Source organism: Schistocerca nitens, chromosome 8 (genome assembly GCF_023898315.1).
Source record: "Schistocerca nitens isolate TAMUIC-IGC-003100 chromosome 8, iqSchNite1.1, whole genome shotgun sequence".
Lineage (NCBI taxonomy): Eukaryota > Metazoa > Arthropoda > Insecta > Orthoptera > Acrididae > Schistocerca > Schistocerca nitens.
In genome coordinates this window covers 139,019,635-139,047,368 of record NC_064621.1, presented here as the reverse complement: position 1 = coordinate 139,047,368, position 27,734 = coordinate 139,019,635, and the positions used below count along the sequence as shown (strand labels likewise).

The 27,734-nt window shown below is 44.3% G+C and overlaps 1 protein-coding gene across 2 annotated transcripts in view; it reads left to right on the top strand.

Moving 5' to 3' along the window:
- The window catches only part of LOC126199234 (ubiquitin-conjugating enzyme E2 Q2), an 86,925-nt gene that overhangs the window by 40,832 nt on the left and 18,359 nt on the right, over positions 1-27,734 (top strand). Inside the window, exons 5-6 of one of the 2 annotated variants that reach the window (XM_049936025.1) lie at positions 12,625-12,776; positions 13,498-13,701. In XM_049936025.1, the coding sequence (XP_049791982.1) occupies positions 12,625-12,776; positions 13,498-13,701 (356 nt within the window). Of the gene's footprint in view, positions 1-12,624; positions 12,777-13,497; positions 13,714-27,734 lie in introns of both variants that reach the window. The other variant, XM_049936024.1, reaches the window with a different exon arrangement.

The following is a 27,734-nucleotide window of genomic DNA, read 5'->3' as shown; positions in this document are numbered from 1 at the left end:
GGAATGTCAGTCTAAGGATGGCAGCGGATCTTATTCGCCCCAGTACCTTGTATGTTCATGAGCTAATGGGGAATCTTTCATGACTTTGAAGCCTTAGTTTTTTGTTGAGCATTTAGAGGACAAGTTTGGAGAGGTGGAGAGCTTGTCCAAAATGAGATCCGGGTCAGTTTTGATCAAAACAGCATCCTCTGCCCAGTCACAGGAGTTACTCGCTTGTGACAAGCTGGGGGATCTTTCTGTAACCATCACACCCTATAAGAGCTTAATTATGGTCCAGGGTATCATATTTCACAGGGACCTTGTTTTGCAGTCCGACGATGAGCTGCGCGCCAGTTTAGAGGCGCGAGGTGTACATTTTGTCTGGCGTGTCCACTGGGGTCCGAGGATAATCATGTTGCCACTGGTGCCTTTTATCTTGGCCTTTGAGGGTGATACATTGCCCGAGAAGGTCAGGGTGATAGTCTACCGCTGTGATGTAAAGCCCTATATCCCTCCCCCCGATGTGGTGCTTTAAGTGCTGGAAGTTCAGCCATATGTCTTCCTGCTGTACTTCCAGCCTCACATGTCGAGATTGCGGATGCCCATCACATCCCAATACTCCCATGTGCCCCGCCTCCCATCTGTGTCAACTGCAGAGAGCACCAGTCGCATTGCTCATCAGAATCCAGGATTCTCCAGATAAAAAAGGAAAATCATGGAGTACAAGGCCCTGGACTGACTGACCTACACTGAGGCTAAGAGAAAATTTGAAAGCCTGCATCCTGTGCGTATGACATCTTACGCCGCTGCTACAACAGTTCTGGCACCATCAGCTCCGCCAATCCAAGCCACCTCTCAGAGATGGAAAACTACACCTGCACCCTTGATGGCAGGGGGCATTACCCTCCCTGTTGCTCCTGCACCACCTACTTCGGGAGCAACACCCCCCCCCCCCCCTCCCCCAACCGTTGGTGAGGTCCGTCCCCACTTCTAAGCCGGAGAATCAAAAGTCTTCTTCGGCTTCACTCACTAGGGAAGGGGTCCCTTGGGTCACTCCAATCCCAGGTTTCTGCTAGTGGGAAAGTTGGCACCCGCCAGTGGCTGAAGAGCCCAAAAGCAGCTGGTTGTAGGGCTTCACGCTCATCCTCCATCGTGGAGACTGTCAGTGAAGTCCTCCCAGCCAGGGAAACCCAAGGAGCAGTGAGAGAAATCCAAAAAGAAAACCCCTAAGACAAAGGAAATCACAGCGACATCCACACATTCGCTACCTACAAGCTCTGCGTCTGAGGATGGGGTGGAGATTTTGGCATCTGCTGTGGACCTAGATCTCACGAGATCCTCGGACACAATGGATATAGACTGCTCAGGCAATAAGTCAGTGGCAGCAAGTGACTGAGGCGTAAACTGCCTCACTGAATGTTCCATGCCTTCCCAGTCTCATGATGTCATCCTCCAGTGGAATTGTGGCAGTTTTCTCCACTGCCCAGCTGAGCTACGGCAGCTGTTAAGCTTTACACCTGCTATCTGCACTGCCCTCCAGGAAACCTGGTTCCCGGTAATGCGGATCCCTGCCCTCCGCAGCTATAAGGGATATTACAGGAACCGTAGTGACTATAATCGAGTGTCAGGTGGAGTTTCCGTTTGTGTCCTAAACTCAGTCTGTAGTGAACCTGTGCCCCTTCAAATCCCTCTTGAAGCTGTGGCTGTCAGAATAAGGACGACACAGGAAATAACTTGTCTGCAATGTCTTATCTTCCTCCAGATGGTGCAGTCTGCAATGTCTTGTCTTCCTCCAGATGGTGCAGTACCCTTGAATGTATTAGCTGCACTGATTGATCAACTCCTTAAACCATTCCTACTTTTGGGAGATTTTAATACCCTTAACCCCTTGTGGGGTGGTAGCCTGCTTACAGGCCAAGACAGAGATGTCGCAACTTCACTGTCTCAGTTTGACCTCTGTCTCTTAAACACTGGGGCCTCCACACATTTCAGTGTGGCTCATGGTAGTTACACAGACATTGATTTATCAATTTGCAACCCAAGACTTCTCCCATCTAACCACTGGAGAGCACATGATGGCCTGTGTGTTAGTGACCACTTCCCCATCTTCTTGTCACTGCCCCAGCGTCAGGCCCACGGACACCTGCCCAGATGGGCTTTAAACAAGGTGGACTGGGAAACTTTCACCTCTGCTGTCAATGTTGAATCTCCCCCACACGGTATCATTTATGTGATGGTTGAGCAAGTAACTACAACAATTGTTTCTGCGGCAGAAAACACGATCCCTCACTCTTTAGGGTGCCCGAGGTGTAAGGCGGTCCCTTGGTGGTTCCGGAAGTCGCTGAAGCAATTAAGGGACGTCAGCGAACTCTACAGTGGCATAAGCAGCACCCTTTCGTGAAGCACCTCATAGCCTTTAAACGGCTCCATGCCCGCATTCACGAACTTATCAAACGACAGAAGCAGGAGTGTTGGGAGAGATATGTCTTGACCATTGGGTGCCATACGTCACCTTCCCAAGTCAGGGCAAGGATCAAATGTCTTTTCAGGTACCAGGCCCCACCAGGTGTTCCCGGTGTTACCATAAATGGCATGTTATCTACCGACGCAAACGCTATTGCCGAGCACTTTGCTTGAGCTTCTGCGTCAGAGAATTAACCCCCAGCCTTTCATGCACTCTAAAAACTGCGGCTGGAAGGGAACGTCTTCTCATCCACTAAACGCTGCAGTGAATCCTACAACACCCCATTTTCAGAGTGGGAGCTCCTCAGTGCCCTTGCATATTGCCCTGACACAGTTCCTGGGCCTGATCGGATCCACAGCCATATGATCAAACATCTCTCATCTGACTGTAAGCGACGTCTCCTCGTCATCTTCAACCGGACCTGGTGCCATGGCATCCTTCCATCGCAATGGCGGTAGAGCACCATCATTTTGGTGCGCAAACCCGGTAAAAACCCACTTGATGTGGAAAGCTATGGGCACATCAGCCTCACCATCGTTCTTCGTAAGCTGCTGGAACGTATGATATGTCGGCAGTTGGGTTGGGTCCTGGAGTCACGTGGCCTGCTGGCTCGCATGTCAGGGTGGCTTCTGCCAGAGTCCATTGAGTCTGTCATCCGAACAGCTTTTTCCAGACAGCAACACCTGGTTGCCATCTTTTATGACTTACATAAAGCATACGACACGACTTGGCGACATCATATCTTTGCCACATTGTATGAGTGGGGTCTCCAGGGCCCACTCCTGATTTTTATCCAAAACTTCTGTCGCTCTGTACTTTCTGTGCCCAAGTTGGTGCCTCCCATAGTTCCATCGATATCCAGGAGAATGGAGTGCCGCATGGCTCTGTAATAAGTGTTTTTATCTATTTTTAGTAGTCATTAACAGTCTAGCAGCAGCTGTCGGGCCATCCGTCTCACCTTCTCTGTATGCAGATTATTTCTGCATTTCGTACTGCTGCTCCAGTACTGGTGTTGCTGAGAGGCACCTACAGGGAGCCATCCACAAGGTGCTGTCATGGGCTGTAGCCCACGGCTTCCAGTTTTCAGCCGCGAAGTTGTGTGTCATGCACTTCTGTCATTGTCATACTGTTCATCCGGATCCAGCTCTTTACCTTAATGATGATCCACTCACTGAATGGAGACATATTGATTCCTAGGACTGGTTTTCAGTGCTCGATTGACTTGGCTCCCTCATCTTGGTCAGCTTAAGCAGAAGTGCTGGCAGCATCTCAATGCCCTCCGTTGCCTGAGCAACACCAATTGGGGTGCAGATCGCTCTATGCTGCTGTGACTCTACAGAGCCCTTGTCCAATCCCAAGTTGACTATGGGAGTGTGGTTCATGGTTTGGCAGTGCCTTCAGAGTTGCATTTACTCAACCCTGTGCACCACTGTGGGATTCAACTAGCAACAGGAGCTTTTAGGACGAGTCCGGCGACCAGCGTACTGGTGGAGGCTGGTGTCCCTCCCATTGCAGATCAGACGTGCGCAACTGCTCGCCAGTTACGCAGCACACATTCGTAGTTCTCCTGAGCATCCGAATTACCGTCTCCTTTTCCCGCCTGCGGCAGCCCATCTCCCTCATCGGCAGCCCAGGTCGGGGCTAACTATTGCGGTTTGCGTGCGGTCCCTTGTCTCTGAACTGGAGTCCTTCCCTTTACCACCTCTACTTGCGGTCCGTTCACATAGCCTCCATGGTGTACCCCTTCGTCTGGACCTTTCATGTAGCCCTAAGGACTTAGTTAACCCTACGGCTCACAGCTGTCACTTCCTCTCGATTCTTGATGTGTTCCGGGGCTCTGAAGTGGTTTACACCGACTGCTCTATGGCTGATGGTTGCATTGGCTTTGCCTACGTTCATGGCGGCCACATTGAACAGCATTCTTTACCCGATGGCTGCAGTGTATTCACTGCAGAGCTGATGGCCATTTCTCGTGCACTTCAGTATCTCCATTCATGCCCTGGGGAGTCTGTTCTTTTATGTACTGACTCCTTGAGCAGCCTGAAAACTATCGATCAGTGCTACCCTCATCTTCCTTTGGTAGTGTCCACCCAGGAGTCCATGTATGCCCTGGAACTGTCCAGTCATTCAGTGGTGTTTGTCTGGACCCATGGTCACATCGGAATCCCAGGAAATGAACTTGCTGACAGGCTGACCAAACAGGCTACACGGAAACCACTTCTGGAGATGGTCATCCCTGCAACTGACCTGCATTCGTTATTACGCCACAAGGTTTTTCAGCTTTGGAAGACAGAACGGCAAAATCTCAATATGCACAACAAATTGCGAGCCATTAAGGAGGCCACAAATGTGTGGAAGTCCTCGATTAGGGCATCTCGCAGGGACTCTGTGGTTCTCTGCAGGCTCCGCATTGGCCATGCATGGGCGACCCGAGGCTACCTCCTGCGCCGTGAAGACCCACCTCAGTGTCGGTGCGGTGCCCGGTTGACCGTGGCCCATATTCTTCTGCTATGTCCTCCTTTGCTGCCCTAAGACTTCATCATCGGTTGCTGGACTTATCATTGATTTTAGCAGACAACACCTCATCGGCTGATTTGGTTTTACGTTTCATCCGTGAGGGTTGGTTTTATCATTCGATCTGAGTTTTAGCACCTGTCCTTTGTCCTTCTGTGTCCTCCACCCTGGTGCTTTTAGGGTGAAGATTTTATTCTGTTGCAGGGTGGCTGGCTTTTCATTTTTATTTTCGTGGTCGGCCAACCATTGTAATCTGCTTTCTTGTTTTGCTCTCTTCTAACAGTTTCTTGCATATCTGTTGTTCTCTTGTCCTCTTTTGTTCCTTTTAGTGTTCGTTGCTTCTCCTTCGTTCTTGTGGTATTTCCTTTCTTTCTGTTTTGTGTTATATGTCTCATCTATTTTATTCTCACACTTGTGGCATTGTTTTATTAGGAACAAGGGATCGATGACCTTGTAGTTTGGTCCCTTTACCTCCTCTTTTAAACCAACCAACCATAGCCATTTCGCCGACCGAGGTGCAAGATCTTACCAGATCCACCCACCCGACACCACCAATTCCAGTCCTGTCATAGGCTTATTCTACATCATTAGAGGCCAGCCCACCTCTGAAAGCAGCTATGTCATATACCAACTCTGCTGCAAACACTGCACAGCCTTTTTTGTCGGTATGACAATCAGCTGTCCACAAGGATGAATGGCCACTGCCAAACTGGTGCCAAAAACAAAGTTGATCAGCCGGTGACACTACGTGCAGCAGAGCACAGCATGTTCAAAAACAGTGGCTGCTTCACAACCGTGCCATCTGGGTCCTTCTTCCCTGCACCATTAACTTCTCTGAACTACGCAGATTGGAGATCTCCCTACAACTCATCCTCAACTCCTATAATTGTTTTGGCCGCAATCTTGAGTAACCCTCTGTCCCCGCACCTTACACTCAGCGGTTTCCCCTTCCTTTGTCTTGTAATGCCCCTCCCAATTCACATCAACTTCAGCATATGCTGCTCTCCGCCAGTCCCTAAAGTTGTGCATTACAAGCCTCTCACTTCCACATTCCTAGCTGGCAAATTGACTGCCTCTTTCCAAGGTGTCCACCCAGGTGGCTCACAACTATCTTGTGAATAAGTGCTTGGCCGCCAAGAGCTACTAGCCTTTGCAACATTACTACCTTTCCTTGCTGCAAGCTTATACTTCCACTATCTCTTTCCCCACTGCCTCTCCATCGGATGGTTTTTATGGTGCATACTCTGATTTGACCTGGTCCATGATTTGGGATGCATGTTTCCGTTTCTGGTACTTTCTTCAATCTTTCATTACATAAATACATTGTCCTCATTGTCAGGTATGACATGCCACCAATTTTTCAAGTCCTCCAGAAATGTGGATTGTGCAGGGAAGCTTGCCCAATGCGGTGTATGCTCCACCTTTGCGTCTTTCCATTTTTGTACCCTTCCCTTTAGTAATGTAGTACACCCAAAACCCAGCAAGGTAGCCATTTCATTGTGTGTGTGTGTGTGTGTGTGTGTGTGTGTGCGTGCGTGCGTGCGTGCGTGCGGGCGCGCGCGCGCGCAGGTGCAGGGGTCCTCAAGTACCTGCACAGTGGTAATCCCCTGACCACCCAGGGACCACACTGTTGTTGCCTGAGCTGAGAACTCTTGCTGTATGCCAAGCAATATGTGCCAGGGCACCTACGGATTACTGTCCAGGTGGCTGTTGCTGAGGCTAGGTGGCATCTTTGGGGAGAAGCCCCATTTGGGGTGGATGGCACCATGGCAGATTAGCTGCAAATGAAAAGGATGAAGTTATCTGCCACTGGTGGCCGTGTGGCCCCAGCTGCCTCTAAGGAAGGTAGGTCCTCACTTAATGCAAAGAGATATGACCCTAAAATGACTGTACCCTTGCTACGCCACAGGAGGACTGTAAGGTTAAGTGGCAACCAGAGAAATACTCCCCCTCCCCTCCCCCCCCCCCCTCTTCCAATACTTGATTTGCATAAGGACTGATGGTGATTTCTTCTTGGCCACAAAGACCTTATTCTTTGTGGAGAACATAGAAGACAAGTTTGGGAACGTGGCATCACCTCTAAAATGAATAGGGGGTCAATTTTGATCAAAGCAGTATCCCATACCCAGTCTCAGGCACTGCTCACTTGTAACAATTGGGTGCCATTCCAGTGACTCATTCCTCGAAGTAGTCAAAATGTGGTTCAGGGCATCGTTTTCCACAGATCTGATCAGTCTGATGATGAGCTGCACACCAACTTGGAGCAATGGGGTGTACACTTTGTCCTTCGTGCACATAAGGGGCCAAATGACAATAGGGTTGCTTGCGGTGCTTACTTATTGGCCTTCAAGAGCTAGTCATTGCCTGAAAAAGTCTAGGTGACGGTATACTGATGTGATATGAAACTGTTTGTTCTCCCTGGCCCATGTCTTGCTTGAAGCGTTCAAAATTGAGTCTGTCACCTGTGGAAAGTACCATTCTCCCAGCTCGCCAGATTGCACTCTTTTCCAGATAGAGAATAAAATACAAGAATATAAGGCTGAAGACAGACTAACTTATCATGAGGCCAAGAAGAAGCATGAGCAGTTGCATGCAGCATGTATCACAGTGTCATGTGGTATGGCTATGACGACATTGCCACCTTTGGCAGTGGTACTCCTACCCAGTACAACTTCTATAATGGGCCCTCAGGACCACTCGACCATGCTTGCCCCCCTGATAGTGTGGGCTCTCCTGTTGCTGTTTCCCCCACACCTACTTTGGGGTCGTCGGCTTCCCACCCACTGGGGAATTGGTATCCACCTCCCAGCCAGAGACAAATCACTTTCCTCCTGCTTCTTTTGCCATTAAGGTGTCCCCAGAAAACGTCCTTCCAAGGTTTCTGTTGTTTTACAACTGGGAACCAGCCAGTGGCCGAAAGAGCCACAGGCTGTTGGTCACAGAGCTTCACGATCATCATTATTACCTGAAAGTGATTCAGGTAAGCCCTTGCACTCGTCCAAATCCTTGAAGGAAAAGAATGATAAGAAGTAGCTCTACAAGAAGGAGAGTCCTGTGTCCCCCTCACCACCAGAAACCATCTGTTCCACTCTTGTGGCCAAGGTGGAGATTCTGGTGGCCCCTGAGGCCTCAGGTCACATCACACAATGAAACCCAGAACCTGTGTGCTTTGATGCCATGATCCGTCAGCCAGTGGCAGCAGGTGACCATAGGGCACAACCTGCCTGTTTGGTCCCTTTATGGCCTCACAGTACACTGACAACATTATTCTCCAGTGGAATTGTAGTGGCTTTTTCCTGTCTCCTGGCTGAGCTATGGCATTTCTTAAGCACTCCCCTGCCTTCTGCATTGCTCTTCAGGAGACTTGGTTTCCAGCAACACGCACCCTGCCGCTTTGTGGATAATGGGGATATTACAAGAATCTTGCTAACTACAACAGGGTGTTGGGTGGAATTTGCACATTCTGGACATACTACATTGTGAACTCTTTTCCTCTTTAATACACCTGTGGATGTTGTGTCTGTACGGGTAAGGGCATTTCAGGATATTACCATCTGCAGTGTTTACGTCTCTCCCAATACTGAAGAGTCTCAGAGTGTAATGTTTGTATTGATTTATCAGCTCTCTCCACCTTTCTTAATCTTGGATGATCCCAATGCCCGTAATCCTTTGTGGGGTAGAACAGTGATCACTGGACACCGTAATACCTCGAAAACTTACTGATACAACTTGACCTTCGCTTCTTGAATACTGGTGTCACACATACTTCAGTGTGGCACACAGAACTTCCTTGACTATTGATCTTTCCAACTGCAGCCCTTATGCTGCCCCATCCATCCATGGGGTAGTTCATGATGAACTGTCTGGTAGTCACCACTTTTTGGTCTTCATTCCCTCCCTCAGTGTCACTCCCCTGGATGCCTGTCCAGATGGGCTCCCAACAGTGTTGACGGGAGTGCCTTAGCCTCTGCTGTTGCCATTGGCATCCTGCCACACTTATTGATGAGGCATTCCAGAATACAACTACAGCCATTATTTAGGCAGCTGATTTAGCGATTCCCTGTTCACCGGACTGCCGCAGCAGAAGATAGTACCTTGGTGGTCTTCAGAAATTGCAGAGGCCATTAGAGATTGTAGGTAAGCTCTCCAGTGCCATAAATGGCACCCATCGATGGAGCACCTCATTGCCTCTAAGCGGCTCCGTGCATAGGTCCATCACCTCATAAAATGAAGGGAGCAAGAATGCTGGAAACATTAAGTTTCTACCATTGGACCACGTACCTCTCCTTCGTAGGTTTGGGGGAAGTGGATGTGTCTATGAATACCAGACACCTGCAGGTGTATCTGGTATTACCTTGAATGGCGCCACCGCCAAACATTTTGCCCTGCATTATGCTCGAGCCTCTATGTCTTACAATTATCAACCTGCCTTTTGTGTCCTAAATCAGCTGGTGGAGCGAAAGCAATTATCTTTCACTACACACCACCTGGAGTATTACAATGCTGCATTCAGAGGGTGGGAATTAGTCCGTGTCCTCACCCACTGCCGTGATTCAGCCCTAGGGTCAGACCACATCCACAACCAAATAGTCAAGCAATTGCTGTGGTGAGAAAGCACCATTATCCCAGTACAGATACCAGGTAAGCACCCTCTAGAGATGGACAGTTACCACCCAATTAGTCTCACCAATGTTCTCTGTAAGTTGCTTGAACACATAGTGTACTGGCAGCTGTGTTGGCTCCGGGAGTCTCAGAGTCCACCTGTGATGGTTTCCACCAAGGCTGTTCCACTACTGATAAACTGTTTTATCTGAAGTCTGCCATTTGAACAGCTTTTGCCTGACATCAACACTGTAGCAGTCTTCTTCGACTTGCCTAAGGTATAGTTTGACATCACATGGCGATACCACGTCCTCCCTATCTTACACGAGTAAGGTCTCCAGAGTATGCTCTTGATTTTTATCCAGAACTTATTGTCTCATCGTATTTTCCAGATTCAAGTTGGTGCCTCCCTCAGTTCTCCCCACATACAAGATAATGGGGGTCCCGCAGGGCTCTGTATTGAGTGTCCATCTCTTTCCAGCAGCCATCAGTGGTTTAACAGAAGCTGTGGGGTCCTTGTATCACCCTCCCTGTATGCTGACGACTCCCGCCTCTACTATTGCTCCTCTTGTGTGGGTGTCACTGAATGTCAACTGCAAGGCACCTTATGAAAGGCGCAGTCATGCATCCTCAACCGTGGCTTTCGGTTTTCAGTGCCAAATCAATGTCGTACTGTTCAAAGCCTAGACAACCAACTACTCAATGTGGTGGAGACTTGCCGCTTTTTAGGACTGGTATTTGGTGCTCAGTTGACATGGAGTCCCCATCTTCGCCATCTTAAGCAGAGGTGCTGGCTGCACCTTAATACACCTCACTGAGTAACAATAAATGGGGTGCAGGTCACACTACCCTTGTGCAGCTTTGCAAAGCCACGATACAATTTCGTCTCGATTATGGGAGTCTGGTGTATGGTATGGCATCGCCCTCAGCACTGCAGATACTGAATCCAATACACCACTGCAGGGTTCGATTTGCAACAGGAGCCTTTTGAACTACCTCTGTGAATAGGACTCTTGGAGGCTGGAGTTGATCTATTGCAGCTTGTCAATCATGCTACACAGATTAGCAGCTCCCCTAAGCATCGTAACTACAGTCTCCTCTTTCCAAATACGAAAATCCATCTCCTGCAACAGCTAGCCAGGTCAGGGATTAAAATCGCAATCTGCATCCGGTCCCTCACTGAACTCCAGTTGTTTCCTCTACCACCTCTCCTCTGAGCCCACTCACGTATACCTCCACGATGCGACCCTTGGCACAGCTTTGTCTTGACCTATCACAAGGTCTGAAAGACTGTGTTCATCCCAAGGCATTTCACCACCAATTTTTCTCCATCCTTGGCATATTACAGGGTCCAGACATTGTCTGTACTGAAGGTTCAGTGTTGCTGGTCATGAAGGCTTTGCTTATACTTATTTCGGACATACTGAATTGCTCTCCTGCCAGATACCTGTAGTGTTTCCACTGCAGGCTATGAAACTGTACAGGTCTCTCGCAAGGACTCAACTGTTCTTTGCTGGCTCTGCGTTGGCCATATTTGGCTGCCTCGTGCTAATTTCCTCTGTCGTGAGGACCCATGCCACTGCCATTGTGGTTCCCATTTGATGATTTTACACATATTGCTGAACTGTCTCAACCTAGCTCCCCTGCGACGGACTCTTTAAATCTCCAGGACCCACTACCCCTGGTGTTAGTAGATGATACCTCAGTGGCTGACTTAGTTTTACGTTTTATTCGTGAAGTGGGCTTTTACCACTCTCTTTAAGGGAGGGCCACTTAACCTTATTGGTCCATTGAGGAGTTGAAAGAAACTCTGTTGCCTCCTTTGTCCAGACTGGGCTGCAGCTGTCAGGGCTTGGTGGTCCACCCCAGCCCTAAGCCTACCTGCTCTTTTACTTATCCGCTCCCCTTTTGTGTGGTCTGTTAGACTTGTTCATCTTTTGTGTGTCTGTGCTTCTCTTGCCCTGTCTGTGTTGGTAGTCCTTCTAGGCAATTCCTGTGTGGTGTACCTCTGGTAAGTTGTGGGGGCTGGGGGATGTATGTTCCCTCAATGCACTCTGCCTTCAGGCACTTCTGCTTCCTCTATAGATGGGGCACTCTCCTGCCTCTCTTCCTATGTGTCCCTTTTTTCTTTTTTGTTCCTTATCTAGCCTTTGTTGGATGTTGGGGTTTCCTTCCCATGGGTTTTGTGCGGTAGGCCATCTCTGATCTACTATTATGTAGACCTGTATGAGGAATAAGGGGACTGATCTCCCTGCCACCCTCTGCCTCTATCCATCTCACCCAACACAACCCCCACCACAACCAGTCCACCTGATGTAAAACAAAAGTGTTGACACCATGTAAGGTTGCAGGTGTTTTGCGTGTGTGTGTTTGGTGGGGCAGGGTGGGTGGGGTGGAAGGGGGGGTGGGGGGGTATATTGTTCTAGCTCATCAAAGGATACCTCTGAAAGCTAGCAAGCTTTCTTTCTTTTGTGTGTGCCTATCAACAACTCAACACTTCTGCTTTTTGGTGAGTGGCCTCGTTTAATCCAAAAATACTTACATTCTGCAAGAATTTTCCTACAACATTTTTGTATAAATTGCTTTCGGTGTGCTACAGCAGGTACAAAGCCCTCGATAAGAAAATAATCTTCACCGGTTTACATGAAGTTACCACTGTAAGGAATCATTTCATTCTGTCTTCTTTCACCACAGTTGTGACTATCTAGTTTTCATCTGCCAATGACAATTCTATAATTTTTAAGATATTTAGTAGTATTTTTAGCTTTTGGATAAGTTAAATTGCGTCTGTGTGCTCTTCATTCGTATGTCTCACTTTCTCCTCAAAAAGCGAAAGAGTGCTCCTGAAACTTTTGCATTAACTCTTTCACATTCCTATCATTTCATCACAGCCAACTATTCTTTGTTAAAATTGTGTGTATCTGTGATGCTTTGATAATTCATGTTTATTGTAGGTAAGATTTGGTGAATAAAAATGATCAAGAGTTGTAACTTAACTTTACTGTTTCTCCATTGGCTAGATGACATGACATTGTCTACATAGATAATTTTTATTTGTTACACAGGGATGTACAGCATTGAACTCGTCAATGATAGCCTTTATGAGTGGAATATTAGACTGATGAGTGTTGATCCTGATTCACCACTACATAATGATCTGGTTCTCTTGAAAGAAAAAGAAGGGAAAGACAGCATTCTACTCAATATGACTTTCAAGGTTTGTAAATACTGTTTCTTGTGTTTGATATATCAAGTGTTACCATATTTATTCCTTAGTATTTCCATAGTATTTTCTTATAATCTTTGTGATGAATCTTTTGAGCACTTAAATAGGTAATTTCAATGACGGGTTCCTAAAGTTGAACACATGCCTAAATGGCAGTATGTGTATTTTGGAACTGTGTATGTTCCTGATGCTATTCATAAACACAGGCATGCTTCTTTGCAAACAAACTAATTACTCAGTTCGCTGTAGAATTGAGCCAAAACCGCTGGTCAGTGCTTTCCTTCATGAGGCAAAATATCTGTATGTACTGTCTATAGTGAGACACAAAAATGTGACATTATCTTAGCTTTCAGAACTAATAGTTCTGTCAGAAACTGGAATAGGTTGGAGAAAGTTAAAAAGAAATGGCTAGTCACTCAGCTCTTTGTATCCACTCATCCTCGCAACAAGTGGGTCCCTCTCATCCTGGTGTTTGAATGACATATCCTTCATTTTTAACCTCCGCCCTCCCTCTCCCACACTCCTCTTTGAGGAAGGAACTATCAGTTCCAAAAGTTTAGACATTGTCATGTATTTTCATATGTGCCTGTTGGCAGTACTGATATTTTACCTCTAGAAGGTAAGTAAAAGCCAATAATTTTCTCATAATATTTTTTCTAGAATGAATGTTTGTTTTGATATATTACCCGATTCATAATTTGCCATTTTTTAGGAGGCGTATCCTTTTGAACCACCATTTGTTCGCGTGGTGCACCCAGTTATTTCTGGAGGGTATGTCTTGGTGGGAGGTGCCATTTGCATGGAGTTACTGACAAAACAAGGTTGGAGTTCTGCATATACTGTGGAGGCTGTAATCATGCAGATCGCTGCAACGCTAGTCAAAGGAAAGGCCCGCATCCAATTTGGAGCCGCCAAGGTCTGTAACCAGGTACTGTATATGGAATTCCTACTAATAATTCTGCAGGTGTTAAAGATTTTCTGCAGATGATATTAGGCAAAAATGGGTTTGTGGTGTGACATTTTTCAGTATCAGACTATATGCTGTAGAACAAATTAAATATCTCAAAATTTCTAGTGTTGTGCTGTATTTGTCTGGACAAAGACAGTAAATTGTTTATGGGAACGTATCTTATCAGTGTTAATTTTATTAGATTTAACATCTGTTAGTATTTTGGAGTCGATAAGGAACAGTTTCTTGATAATATAGAATTTCGGATGTGTTCTTGAAACTTCGTAGTAGTTTTACGGTTACAACAGTGTGCGTTGTGTTGCCTGCATACCTTCTGTTTGTGAGTAGTCATCCTGTAATGTGCTAATAGAAATAGGAACACACTTCCTTTGTGAACAAGTGTTTGTTTTCTGTGCTGAAAAACGAGTGATCATTGCTTCCGAATTTCCATTTAAACTCTCGCTACGGCATAGTCAGGATGTACACTCAACGACAAAGGGAAATCCAGGAAAAACCCAGAAATTTTTTAGAATTACGGAAATTTTTCATTGTTTTAGTTTTCAGTTAAATTTTGTATTGTTGTCTGGTAAGAACTGATACTCTAACAAAGAATTTTACTTTAGCTTTAATAATACTGCATCAGTAAAACATAAACGAGACCGTAATGCCACAATGAAACTTTAGTTGCAAAGAAAATGTGCCATTTCCAGCAACAAAACACAATGCCCACACAAATGTCTGCCAATGGCAAATGTCTCAAAGGTTCGAGGACAAAGACTAGGCAATACTTCATAAAAATAAGCTGTCATCATGACATCACAACTGTTTACATTTCTGAAAGGTCGCAGGAAAATATTGTGAATGGTGCTTTGAGAAGCATTACTTTCAAAGCAAGATGAATTACATTAAGTTTGAGAATGTGCGTTGAATTTCTTAAATCTCGGAACATTTTACTCTCATTCAAAACTTAATACTTTGAGAATCAACCTCTTAGAAAAATTTTGGGCCCAGAAGACCAACCATTTATGCCATTATTTAAAATTTTATGGGCACATTTTTGTTTGATATCTCTTAAAGGGTAACACACACTATAAAAGATCAAGCTTCAAGACTACTTTCTCATATTTACTTAAGTTCTGTCGTAGATTACAAATTATGCAATAACAATGGCAAAAAGTATAATTATCCTAAAAAAAAAAAGTGTGAGGTGAGTTCTTGGACAATTTCACACGTAACTGGCTTTTCTGTAGAAAAGTCGAAGTGCTCGACAAAACATGAATTCGGCCAGGTAACTCGCAAAATGATTGGTGTACAGAAGTGAAATTTATAGTCGTGCTTGTAATTCATCTGCTGCAATTTAAGCTGTGCTCTTTGGACCTTGCGTAACCACATCAAAAATTTTTTGACAACCAGCATTATGTGTGGAAACTTAGCTTTTATTGTTGCTATACTGAATGCGTACTAATTTAAACCATTAACTTTTCCTATTTGTTTGCACTACTTAACAGTGGTGTTGCTATTGGCTGACTACATCATGTGTCCTCTGCTCTGGTTGTCAATATCATGTGATGTGAGACATGATTGACTGACTGACATAAGTGCATCACACAGAGCAATCTCGATTTCATTGTTTTGGAAGCTACCATGCTGCTCTCGGTGGAATTCATATTTATACTTTCGTAGTATGAAAATATGCAGTGTGCTTGTTGCTGTGCATCAAAGATCTTTCCAAAACATGTTGCTTTTTGCTGGCTTTCCCTTTCTAAAGTGCTGGGAAGTTCTACACCAGTGTATAAAACTTTTACCATTCAAAGGGTTGATAAGATTTACAACTTTGAGGGTCCCCCAAGGGCTTGCCACTCTTCGTGAGTTCTTGCTTGGCTACCACATGGGCCCAGCCTTTGCAGCACCTTTTCCCATTCCCTGAGGAATATGTCTGGGATATTTTTTGAAGTTTATTCTGAAGTTTTAGTAGCCTGACATAAGAACAGTCCCTCCACTGCCGCCGCCACCCCCCCCCCCCCCCCTCCATCTCCTATACTTCCTCCAGTTCTGCGTTTTGAGGTTCCTCTTTCTTTCTTTCTTTCTTCTTCCTCCCTGCCCACTCCCAAAGGCTGGCCACGTGTCAAGCAGGTTACTAAGTAACACGTATTTCTTGATGCAATCATTTACGAACAGTCGTATGTATTATACAAAATTTATTTTATGAACTTCTTATATGCTACCAGTTTCAGCATTTCATTGGTGCCATCTTCAGGCCCCACACGTCATAGTCATAAAATCGCTGTACATGGAAGGAGTCATATAACGCAGACGAGACGTTTGTATAGTCTGGCCACCAAGAGCAGTTGCATAGCGATTTGATTCACGGATCCAGTTATATGGCTCCTTCCGTGTATAGCGATTTTACGACTGATGTGTGGGGCATGAAGGTGGCATCAATGTTATGCCGAAACTGGTAGCATATAAGAAGTTCATAAAATAAATTTCTACGATACAGATGGCTGTTTGTAAATTATTGCATCAAGAAATACATGCCAGCCATTGTCCCACAGTCCATAATGGATCAACAAAGAGTAGCATGTAATTCCCAGCCCCGAGTCGAAAGGTGGGGTTCGCACGTATCCCCTGGTACAGGCCAGGCCCAGTAAGGGGTGATAACCTGAGCTGTTACCTTCCCCAATCAGCCAATTGGTCCCTCTGTCGGGAGTCTGGGAGGTGTGACATGAGGTGCAAACAATTACCTAAGGCAGGTGAGTCCCCCTCTGGGAAGGGGGCACCAGTTGGGAGAGTGCCCCATTGGAAACGCTGGCAATCATGGAGAATTTTCTCACTATGAGCCAGTCACCATCTCAGCCTATGTCTAACAGTTCTTTGCTATGGTTAATGCAATTGCCGGTCCAGTGAAATCTTGCTCTCGTTTACATAATGGCATTTTGATGTTGGAGACGAATAGTGATTTTTGAGCTCAACACTGTTTGCAGCTTCGCTCCTCCATGGCTATCCTGTTTGTGTTCAGAGGCCCATCGAACACAGAATTCTTCACGTGGAGTTAATTTCACTAGGTTGCTCAATGATCTGACCGAGGGAGAAATCCAAAGTTACCACTCCGACCAGTGCATCACTGCAGTCCATCACGTAAGGAAAAAGGTTGAAGCAGCCGTAGTTTCTACATGCACATTTTTTATCGTCTCTCCCCCCCTCCCCTTCCACCTTTGATACAGTAGTGCTTACATGATAGATCAAAGCAGGCTATGAAGTCACTATGGTTCAACCATGCCACTTGATACCCTCACCCAGCTGATCTCCATTTTGCCAGTGTACACCACCAACCGTTTTTCTGCCCTGGAATCCACAGACCAACCCAGTGAGGATGCTGATGACTCTGTAGATCTCGTGGAACAGTTAGGCTTCGAAGGCTGGCACTCTGCAGCTGCCGGGGTGATTGCCCTTCGTTTTTTCCCTCCTCCCCTTTTCCCATCGTCAATGGCACATTCATGGCATTAGATCCAACAAGGAGGAATTATATCTGCTCTTAGAATCACAGTGTCCCCTTGTTTTCTGCCTTCAGGAAACAAAGTTGTGTCCTCGCAGCTGCTTTGACCTCTTGCATTTCTTACCAGTTCACTTTGACCTTCGCCCGAGGATGGCATTCCATCTTGTGGGGGAAGTCTTGCTGCTCATTCGGGATGACTTTCGTAGTCGAACCACCTCGCTGAACACCCGGCTGCAAACTGTTGCAGTTCACATTTTCCTTCCTCACTTCACTTTTTCTCATTGTAATGTCTACATCCCTCCATTATTCATCGACTTCCTGCAGCGTATTGGTCAACTCCCTTCCCTCTTTTTGCTGCTTGGTGACTTTGATGCACACCATCCCCTTTGGGGCTCTTCCAGAACCTGTCGGAGAGAGGTCTTCTTAATCAACTCAACCTCATCTGCCTTAACTCTGGAACACCCACATTTTTTTTTAGACTCCACGCACACCTATTCCCACTTGGACCTTTCGTTCTGCACTGCCCAGCTAGCTCATCGTCTCAAGAAGTCCATTCTCTGACACATCCTCAAGTGACCGTGTCCCTTTTGCTATCCGTTTCCTAACTCCTACCCCACCTACGTTTAAACCCAATTGGCAGCCTTCTAAGGCTGACTGGAGGGTTTACTCCTCCCTGGCTACCTTTGACGAACAACATATCCCTAGTTGTGATGACCAAGTAGAATACCTTACAAAGTTATCCTTCCTGCCACATAATTTTCCATTCCTCTCACTGAGGCATGCCGTGACGCAATTTACATGTGGAGACATGCTCTCTGCATTTTTGGCCATCCGCTACAATGGCAAACTGTATTTGTTACAAACAGTTGAGTCCGCAGTGTCATCGCATTCTTCAGGGCAGCAAAAAAGCTAGCTGGATTTCATTTACTAGTTCTTTTAACAGTTCCACTCCCTCTTCTGTTGTGTGGGCCAACCTCAAATAGCTCTCTAGGACCGAGGTCCATTCCCCAATTGGTGCCCTTACCATAACAGATGATGTCATTGTGGACCCCATTGCTATCTCCAACACCTTAGGCCACTATTTTGCGGAGATTTTGAGCTCCGTCCAATATCATTTTGCATTCCTTCATCAGAAATGAGCGGAGGAGACTCTGGTGATACCCTTCTTGTCTCAGAATTGTGAATGCTACAATGCCACCTTTATTTACTATGAGGGAGCTAGATCACACTCTCATTTCATCTCAGTTGATGGGCGGCTGGTATGGTGGCTTGAGTCTCGCAATTTTCTAACCACAGCACAGTGTGGATTTTGAGTGTGACGCACTGCAGTTGACTATCTTGTCACTCTATCAACCCATGTCATTAACAGTTTTCTGCGGAAATACTTGACTATGGCCATGTTTCTTGATTTGGCGAAAGCATGTGACACCTGCTGGAGGACTGGTATCCTCTGTACACTCTACAAATGGGCTTCTGAGGCCACTTGCCCCTTTTTATTTCAGGAATTTGTAAAAGACCTAGTTTGTGACTTCTGCCTTGTTGGGCACCTTTATTCAGGAAAACGGTGTGCCTCGAGGTTCCATCCCGAGCGTTTTTTCTCTTTGCTATCACCATTAACCCTATAGCATCCTGTCTCCCACCGGCCATCTCCAGCTCCCTTTTCGTGGTTTAAGAGCATGCAGCTGGTCCCCTGTATGTTTTCCAATGGTACAGATCATGCACATTTGCTGGCCAAGACATCAGTGTGACTTACAATACCCTCAAACTACTGTAGCACGAATCTCACCTTGCAACACGGACAGTTATCCTGCTGGAAGATGCCATTGCTGTATGGGCAGACTAGATGATTTTGCGATCTATAGCAGTTCTCAGCAGACTTGTCTCCTTGAGCAGCATCTTCAGCGATGTCTCGATCATCTTTACTTTTGGAGCATCAACTACTACTTTAGATTTCCACTGAGAAAAACATTTGTATGAATTTCTTTAAGTTCAATGGGTTTCTCACCTTCTTTACATCTTGGGCCCGTTTCTCTTCCATTCACTGAAACTACAAAATTCCTGGGGCTCAAGCTTGATAACTTTCCTGGTCCTCCCAATTGTCTTACCTGGCTGCTTGTTGGACCTTGTTCCTCGGTGTCCTACATGTCATAAGCTCTACTTCCTGGGGAGTGGATCAGACCACCGTCCTTCATTTGTACCAATCCCTTGTCAGTTCAAAACTAGGCTATGGGTGTTTCGCTTATTCATCTCACATCTGTCCATCTTACACTGCCTAAATACAATCCACCAATGTGGAATCCATTTGGCCATTGCCGCCCTTTACATTAGCCCAGTTTGGAGAGTGTATGCAGAAGCTGCCGAACTACTGTTGTCATGTTGGTGTTACTTTCTCCTCAGTGGTTACGCATGCCATTTGTCTGCCATGCCTGGCCACCCCACACATCCTGTGCCACCTCATTTGACGACTCCTTTGACTGCCAGTAAAGGGCATGTCCATCTTCTCTGTTACCTCCTAGAGTTCTCTCTCAGATATTGCTCCAGCAGCATGACTTCATGCTACCCGCCACTTTCCCAATGACTATGAACCCTTAACCAACTTGACTTCATGCAGTGGCCCGTGTTCACCTTCGACTTCATTCGCTTCCTAAGGAAACTACTCAGATTTGATCTATCGCTGTAAGTTTCTTGACCTTCTCACAGAACTTAGGGATAGTTCTGTTCGGTACAATGATGGCTCTTGGTCTGACCATGGTGTCAGGTGTGCCTTCATCATTGGCACCCATGATTTTTAGTATCTGCTTCCAGGACACTGCTCAGCAATTACAGCAGAGTTCTTTGCCCTGTGTTAAGCCATCCAGTACATCCAACGACACAGGCTTTTCAATTGTGCTCCATTTCTCTCAGTGCACTTTAGAGAGCCTCTGTGTGCTGTACACAGTCCATCCCGTAGTGCAGTGGGTCCAAGAAAGCTTCCACTTGCTCACTCTTGAGGGAACCACTGTGGCTTGCTGGTCATGTCAGTGGCGGTGGCAGTGAGTAGAATGTTTGTATGGTGATGGCCAATGACTTCAAAGGAGGTAGGTTTGTTTGTTTTTTTTTGGGGGGGGGGGGTTAAACTGTTAAAGGCTATGGTAGTAGACTGGGTGATAAATAAATGCTTCCACTGAAAAGAATGATTAACAGGAAAGGTGGTCCCCAAGTCCAGTGTGGTTAAATCTGGGCTTACAGCTCTATGTGAGGCTTTTGGAGAGAACAGAAACATTACTTCAGAGCTCAGGTGTCGAGAATATAGGCTGAGAACAATGTTGGAGTTCTTGGTGTGGTGTAGTGTGTTTTATTGTTGACCGAAGAAATTCTGTTGAGGTCAGATAGATTGTGATGAAGTGGTCTGAGAGCCTTGATGGTTTAAATGGAAGAGGTGTGGGTGTTAGGGATGGACGATAGTCGTACACCCAAACAGGACTAGGTGTGAGTACCTACCTACCTACCTACAAACTTGATCTGTGGTTGCTGGATGTGCTACACATCATAACATCAATGCCTCAGATGTCTGTTGCAGTAAGTGTATTATTTTGATTCCCCACTTTCATCTGCTCTGTAATTTTCTGGTTTAAACATTTTCCAGCACACCACTATTCTCCTGATCCATCTGGCCTACACCTCTCTTTTCCCATTCACCCACTTACCGTCCCTTTACCCTTTCCTATCATTTTGGAACCCATTCATCTGGCCCAAAGTTACATTTCCATTCCCTCCATTCTTTCTTGCCCTCCCTCTGACTCCATGCCCTAATTTTCATGATAATTAAATATATTAATATTCATTTGTCTGAAGGAGAGCCATCTGTTTCCTCCTCGTGTACCTTCAATTATTTTGCTGCCTTCTTTTCTCTGCAGGCCGTACACTTTTTATGGCCAAGAATGCACATGCCCCCATTAACACTCCATGCTCTCTCAGCTGGAAGGGGGGCGGGATGAGAGAGAGAGAGGGGGGGGGGAGACTGCAATGCTCCTCATGGCAATGTAGTCATGCAAGGAACATTGGATACCAGGTGACTTTGTTTCATGTTTCTCAACAGATCACAAACAAAAGAGAAGTATTGTGTTCAAAAAGAAACCAAACAGAAAATGGCGTGCCAACCATAAAAAGGGAGCGCACTGCAGCTTCTGAGTGCACGTAGTGGACAGTTAGACAAACTGCAACTTACTGCATTTTGCTCTGACCATTATTAAGCGAGCTTCATCCAAATGAACTGAGCATGTGCACAAGCTGCATGTCGAATCAGTGCCAAAGTGACAATTTGATATAGCTTTCAGGATACTGTGTGTGAAGTTTTGCTGCAAGCATGGCAAAACTTTCACAGACATTACAATTGCGTAGCCAAGTATACCAAGAGAACTATATGACTAGCACACAGTGCTAAGAGTTATTTAAGCATTTTCATCAGGGCAGAGTGTCTGCCTGTTGATCTGGAAGGAAGTCCAGGCTTGGAATCATCACTGACAATGACCATGTTGAGAGAGTTCGTACTGCGATTCGTGGAAATTTTCGTTGAACTGTTTGAGAAGTTGCTGATAAAGTGGCTATCAGCGTAGTCACAAATTGTGAGAAAACTGGACTTGGATGTTGCATAATGACAGTGTGCCATCTCATTTGCCACTCCATGTCTGCAGCTATCTAGCAAAACATCACATTCCCATTGTGCCCTATTCACCATGTTCTGCAGACGTGGCCCGAGCAGACTTTTTCCTGTTACCTAAACTTAAAGCCCTGTTAAAAGGACATTGTTCCCAAACTATAGAAGAGATTCAGTACAATGTGCCAAGAGGCCTGTGTGCCATCCCCAAAAATACATTCCAAGAGGCTTTCTGAAAGTGGAAAGAAACTGTGGAAATGGTGTATTGCCAGTAGAGGATTGTGTTGAGATACAACGCTTAAAATGTTCAGTAATAAGCAATAAAGGTGATACAGAAAAAATTCAGTTTCTTTTTGAACACACCTTGATTTTCGTTATTATTCACTTATTTTTGTTGTGCTGAAGACATAATAAAAATTTATATATGATACAAAGTGTTGGCATCGGACGATTTGCAGATTTTTGTCACACAGGTTGCCACTTAATTGTGACGAATTTAGTTTCACAGTCGAAAAAAGCCTTTAGCCAACACTCATTTCTCGAAACGTACCACGTTAGCAGTCCCTTTATGTAGATTTGGTGTCACTTCCCTAGGAAGACAATGTGGAACTCCTGACAGTTTTAACAGAAAGGAATTGGTCTTTCAAATTGGAATTACATTGCAGATTGATCAGATTCATATAAATGTGCATTGGGCACCTCAACTGGAATGGCAAATGGCCTCAAAAACAGCTCAGAAACAGCTGTAAGATTCAGTGTCCTCATAAGTTTAGAAAACTATTTTTGTAATTCTTTCAGCACCACAGTGAATTCTTCAAAACTCGCGTTTCCTTTAACGCAAATGAACTTAGGGAAGTGAATCCGCCACCCTAAGGTGTCTTCCACAATGCAACATTCTTTTCAAATGCACCATGGCTAAATCATAAATGTTTCTCATTCTGCAATGTCTTACTGTTGGCAGTGTACAGTGAAGTCCACTTAAAATGTGGGGGCTGCTATCTGTTCCATTGGTATAATTTTCATTCCTGCTTTCCCATTTCCTTCAGAAATTTCATCAGTAGTGAGCCTTAATTTGAAAAATCATTCCAGTCATGTCCTTTTACTTAACCAATGTGCTTCGCAGCAATATATATTGTCTCCATACTGTTCATTCAATTTCATCAAATGCAAGTGACTTACAAAAGTTTACTATTTGTACTACTAACTTCATCTTTTGCTCCATGCCTGCAAATTTGGCACAAAGTGCTTCTTGGTGTACAAAACAATTAATCCCATACAGATCTCCTGTTGAGCATTGTAATTTTTTGCTCTTTCATCATCAACTAAATCTTTGATTTCTTTCTGTGTGGTGATGTAGTACCATTCTATTGGAAATTTGCAGTACCTGTTGATTATGTTACTGTATAAAGGTATGAAGAATTCCTGCTACTCACCATCTAGCAGAGGTGCTGAGTCGCAGATTAGCACAGTGAAGAGACTGTCAGAAAGTAAGCTTTTCTCCAACAAGGCCTTCATTGGAGATAGGCCTTGTTGGCCCAAAGCTCACTTCCTGACAGTCTTTTTATTGAGCATATCTGCTACTCTGGGTTTCTGCTACATGGTGAGTAGCAACCATCCTTTTCAAATATTGTTACATCACATCCTGGAGTTTCCATTGTTGTATTGAGAATTCTCATCATTAGCTTCTGTGAGATGCATTAGTTTTTAAAAGCTTTTGGTGGTAGACCTCGAGACTGCCCCTGTTTCTGCAAACAGTCATTGAACCTTTAAACTTCCTTTGTACCACAAACAAATAGCAAAGAACAAACAGTGCTGACATCACAATTCTGCTGAAGAAAGTAATGTCAACTGAAGAAAGCTGCGCCAAGTGCTAGAAGAAATAGAGTTATGTTGCACTACTAAAAAAAATGTCTCATTGTACTGAGTACTTCCAAGAAGAACTGAGCAAGCAGAGATGTACCAAGTATAAGCAGAAGTGTACCAAGTAATGGACAGCTTGTATGCAGCACATTTTGTAGGCATGTAGTTTTGCACACCATGGCTGGCCCTGTGTTACGTCATCCTTCTTGCTAAACTCAAACCCGTGTGTGTGTGTGTGTGTGTGTGTGAGGCTGACATGCCTAGTATGTGTTTTGTTTCCATTGTAGAATTCCGATGTGAGAAACTGTCTATATATTGAAGCATGCCAGAGAAATATTTAGATGTTGGAACGTGGTTCACTTTCATTGGTATATGGCAGTTTAAAAAAGTTATATCTTTTGAGAGTGTCATTATCTAGGAAAGTGATAATTTTCAGTAGTAAGACAGATTAGAGCCTGGTCAGTTTTTCAGTTAATAGCACTTTGTTGCACGCAATTCAAGTTATTGAAGCAACATTGGGTTGCGAAAGCTTGAAATTCGTGTGTGTGTTTGTGTGTCTTTTATTGTGTCTATCTACCAGCGCTTTCTCGTTTGGTAAGTCACAGCATCTTTGTTTTTTGTAAAGATAATATAAAGTTTCATGAACATAAAAGGATGCATTGTTTTCCATGTGATTTTCCAAAACTTCAGCCTTTTTGCCTGCTGTCAACTTAAAAGTTGAATCTTCAATAATTATTCCAGTAAATTCAGAATAGTATTAACAGAAGCTGATACACAAGATAGCCGGCCGCGGTGGTCTAGTGGTTCTCGGCGCTCAGTCCGGAACCGCACGACTGCTACGGTCGCAGGTTCGAATCCTGCCTCGGCATGGGTGTGTGTGATGTCCTTAGATTAGTTAGGTTTAAGTAGTTCCTCGTTCTAGGGGACTGATGACCACAGATCTTAAGTCCCATAGTGCTCAGAGCCATTTGAACCATACACAAGATAATGTAAAAACAGTTTTATTATGATGTGATATGACTGGAGTGTATGTAAAGGTTCTCTTTTGGTTCAGAATAATGCAGATAAAAGACATAAACTGAAGCACAGTTTCTGCTGTTGCAGCAATTAGCTATGATTTAAGTACAAATTGAAAACATTTTATGCATTCTTACTTAGTAGTGAAACATTAAGATTTGATAAAGCTATTAGTGCCACACCAAAACAATCATATTTTGTGTCCAACTGTCCAACACACTTTATAATACATTTATTTCTTGTTTGCAGCAAAGTTAAATCCAACCTTTGTAAACAGCCTGTGACTATTGCCAAAAAACAAAAATAAATTTGCTATGCACATTTCAGATGGCATAAACAAGCAAAAAGTGAATGGCAAGGATAATACTGTGCATTTTTAAATCTGCTGTACCATGAAACAAACCAAAACAGTAAAATTCTGAACTTTGATACATAGCAATTTTGTGAAAAGTATATTAGTTTAGGTCATATAAGACTGTGCTACAAATTAATGTGAAATATCTTTCAGACGTATTTTGTAGGTATGTTACATGTTTCACTGTTCTGAATAAGTATTTATGTATGTTGATTACCTAGCAGAATGTTACTCTCTCCAAAAATTGTGAGCTGGTCCAGATCCTATGTACAAAACAGTGGCAGTTTGTGGTCACATGAATTGTTTGGTTTGTCCCATAGGGAGATAGCACCAAGGTATCGCTACGTATGCTGTTCTGTTTTATTAACCTTCGAGTGGGCGCGCCTGTGTATAAAGTGCGCCAACTGCAAATAAAATGGTTTTGCGTGGTTCCATTGTTGTTGCGAGCCTATGCCTATTCCTTCATTATTGATTCAGCTAACATGGTGATAAATTGAGTTATCATATGTCCAAGTGGGCAGCAGAGCTAGCTGCACAATCCCATGATGAGGGGCATTTGTGGGAGATAATTGGTAATCGAATAAGTGGTTGGCTGAGATACCATGCTTTTTAATGCTTAGAGTGGGTCATTACTGTCTTGGTAACACCTGTCAGTGGCAACAGAACACTATAATGAAAGTTAATTCCATTATTGTTTAATAAAACAATTCTTTAGTTCATGTTACATAAGTTTAAATTATCGTTGTGTAATTAAACTAAGATTAAACTGTGATTTTGCTCATACATGTTTACCTTGGCAGCATAAAGATGACTGTTCTTTACATGTATACAAAGTGCGCCATGTGCCCACTCGTGTTACGGAAACAGATGCACCCACTCTAGGGTTAAATATGAAGAGGTAACTACTAGAGTCTTGACCTGGCATTCGCAGCCCGTATGTGTTAGATGATGTGGATATGTGGCTAAAGGTGGAGGCCAGAGCATAAAAGGAAATCCTTACTGTCCTCAAATAAATGTGGCCACCAGGCATCACTATCTGCCAGCAGGAGAAAGTCACATCTTGTTCCATTACATCAGTTATGAATAGATGCAAGTGGTCCACAGATTACATGGAAACAAAAGTTTCTTCCAGCCATAATATTTCACTGCCACATATAATATTTCACTGGTTAGTAAGCAAAAAATGTACAAAAAAGCTCTGCAAATTAATATAAACCATTTCTTTTCATTTATTTTACTACTTATATTATCAGTACATAGACAATCAATAAATGGTATAAATTTAGAGTAGGTATAATGTTAACTTTTTGGGAAGTTACTTCATGTCAGAAGTAATTTTGTAATTTTGATTATTTAGAGTAAGTTAAAAATAAATTTTTTCTGAAGAAGCCTTTTGAAGAAAAAAAAGGGGTCATCTTATAATCGTGGTCATCTTATAATCGTGGTCATCTTATAATCGTGGTCATCGTATCTTATAATCGTGGTCATCGTATCTTATAATCGTGGTCATCGTATCTTATAATCGTGGTCATCGTATCTTATAATCGTGGTCATCGTATCTTATAATCGTGGTCATCGTATCTTATAATCGTGGTCATCGTATCTTATAATCGTGGTCATCGTATCTTATAATCGTGGTCATCTTATACCCGGGTAAATACATTACATTTAAATATGGGTTGCTGCAAGGTCTCTTCTCGGAGAGAGGATCACCACCCCTGAGTAAAGATTGTTGTCCCTGTCTACACCTCACGTTGTTCAAAATACTGCACCTATACTGAAAGTAGTTCATCATCACACACCTGAACAGATTCACTACCATAGTCAAATGTCACACCATTAAATGCTGATGGGACCCTGTTGAACAACAAGACTATGCCACAACTGACAATAAAGTTGCTGTTAGAGATCTAGACTTGGTCAGTAATGACACATTTCATGACAAACCCCCACAGTTGTTGCGGGTGTAGATGCTGTGACCATGTGTTCCATTAACAGTACAGAGTCGATAGATTTAAGTTTGGACAGTTCTTGTGCAGAAACGTTGAAACACACAGAGCATGCTGACCACACATCCATATTGTATCATCCTCAGTTGTGTGAGGCCTTGTAGCACCACTAGAAAGTTGAAGATGCCTGTGGAGATTTCAGATGATTGTCCTATACCAGTAATCCAGTTCGACAAGTAATAAGAGCAGCCCTAATTTCTCAGGTAGAATATTATCTAAAAAGTCATTTTGGAGTGTTGAGTACAGTTTGTAAATAAAAATTTTCAGCTACATGGATTACTCTGTGCTGGCTTATAGCCTTCATTTCACTGTCTTGGGGCTAGATCTCTTCTGTTCGTAAATGGTTGTTACGGCAGCTTCATTTGCTCTTGTCAGTAAGCTAAATGTACAACATTTAAAACTCTAATCTTTCTTCACATTAAAATATTCTAAATTGTACTTGCTGAATATTTCCTTGTATTTCAGAAGAAAACACTGGCTTGGAATTTTCCATCACATTTGTCTTTATAGTCATTGTGTGTTACATCCAGGATAGGATTGATACGTGTTCTTGGTGACTTCTGTACAGTAGTGCATCTTGACAAAGGTATAACTCAAGATATGCTTCCTTATCGAAGATTAGTCCAA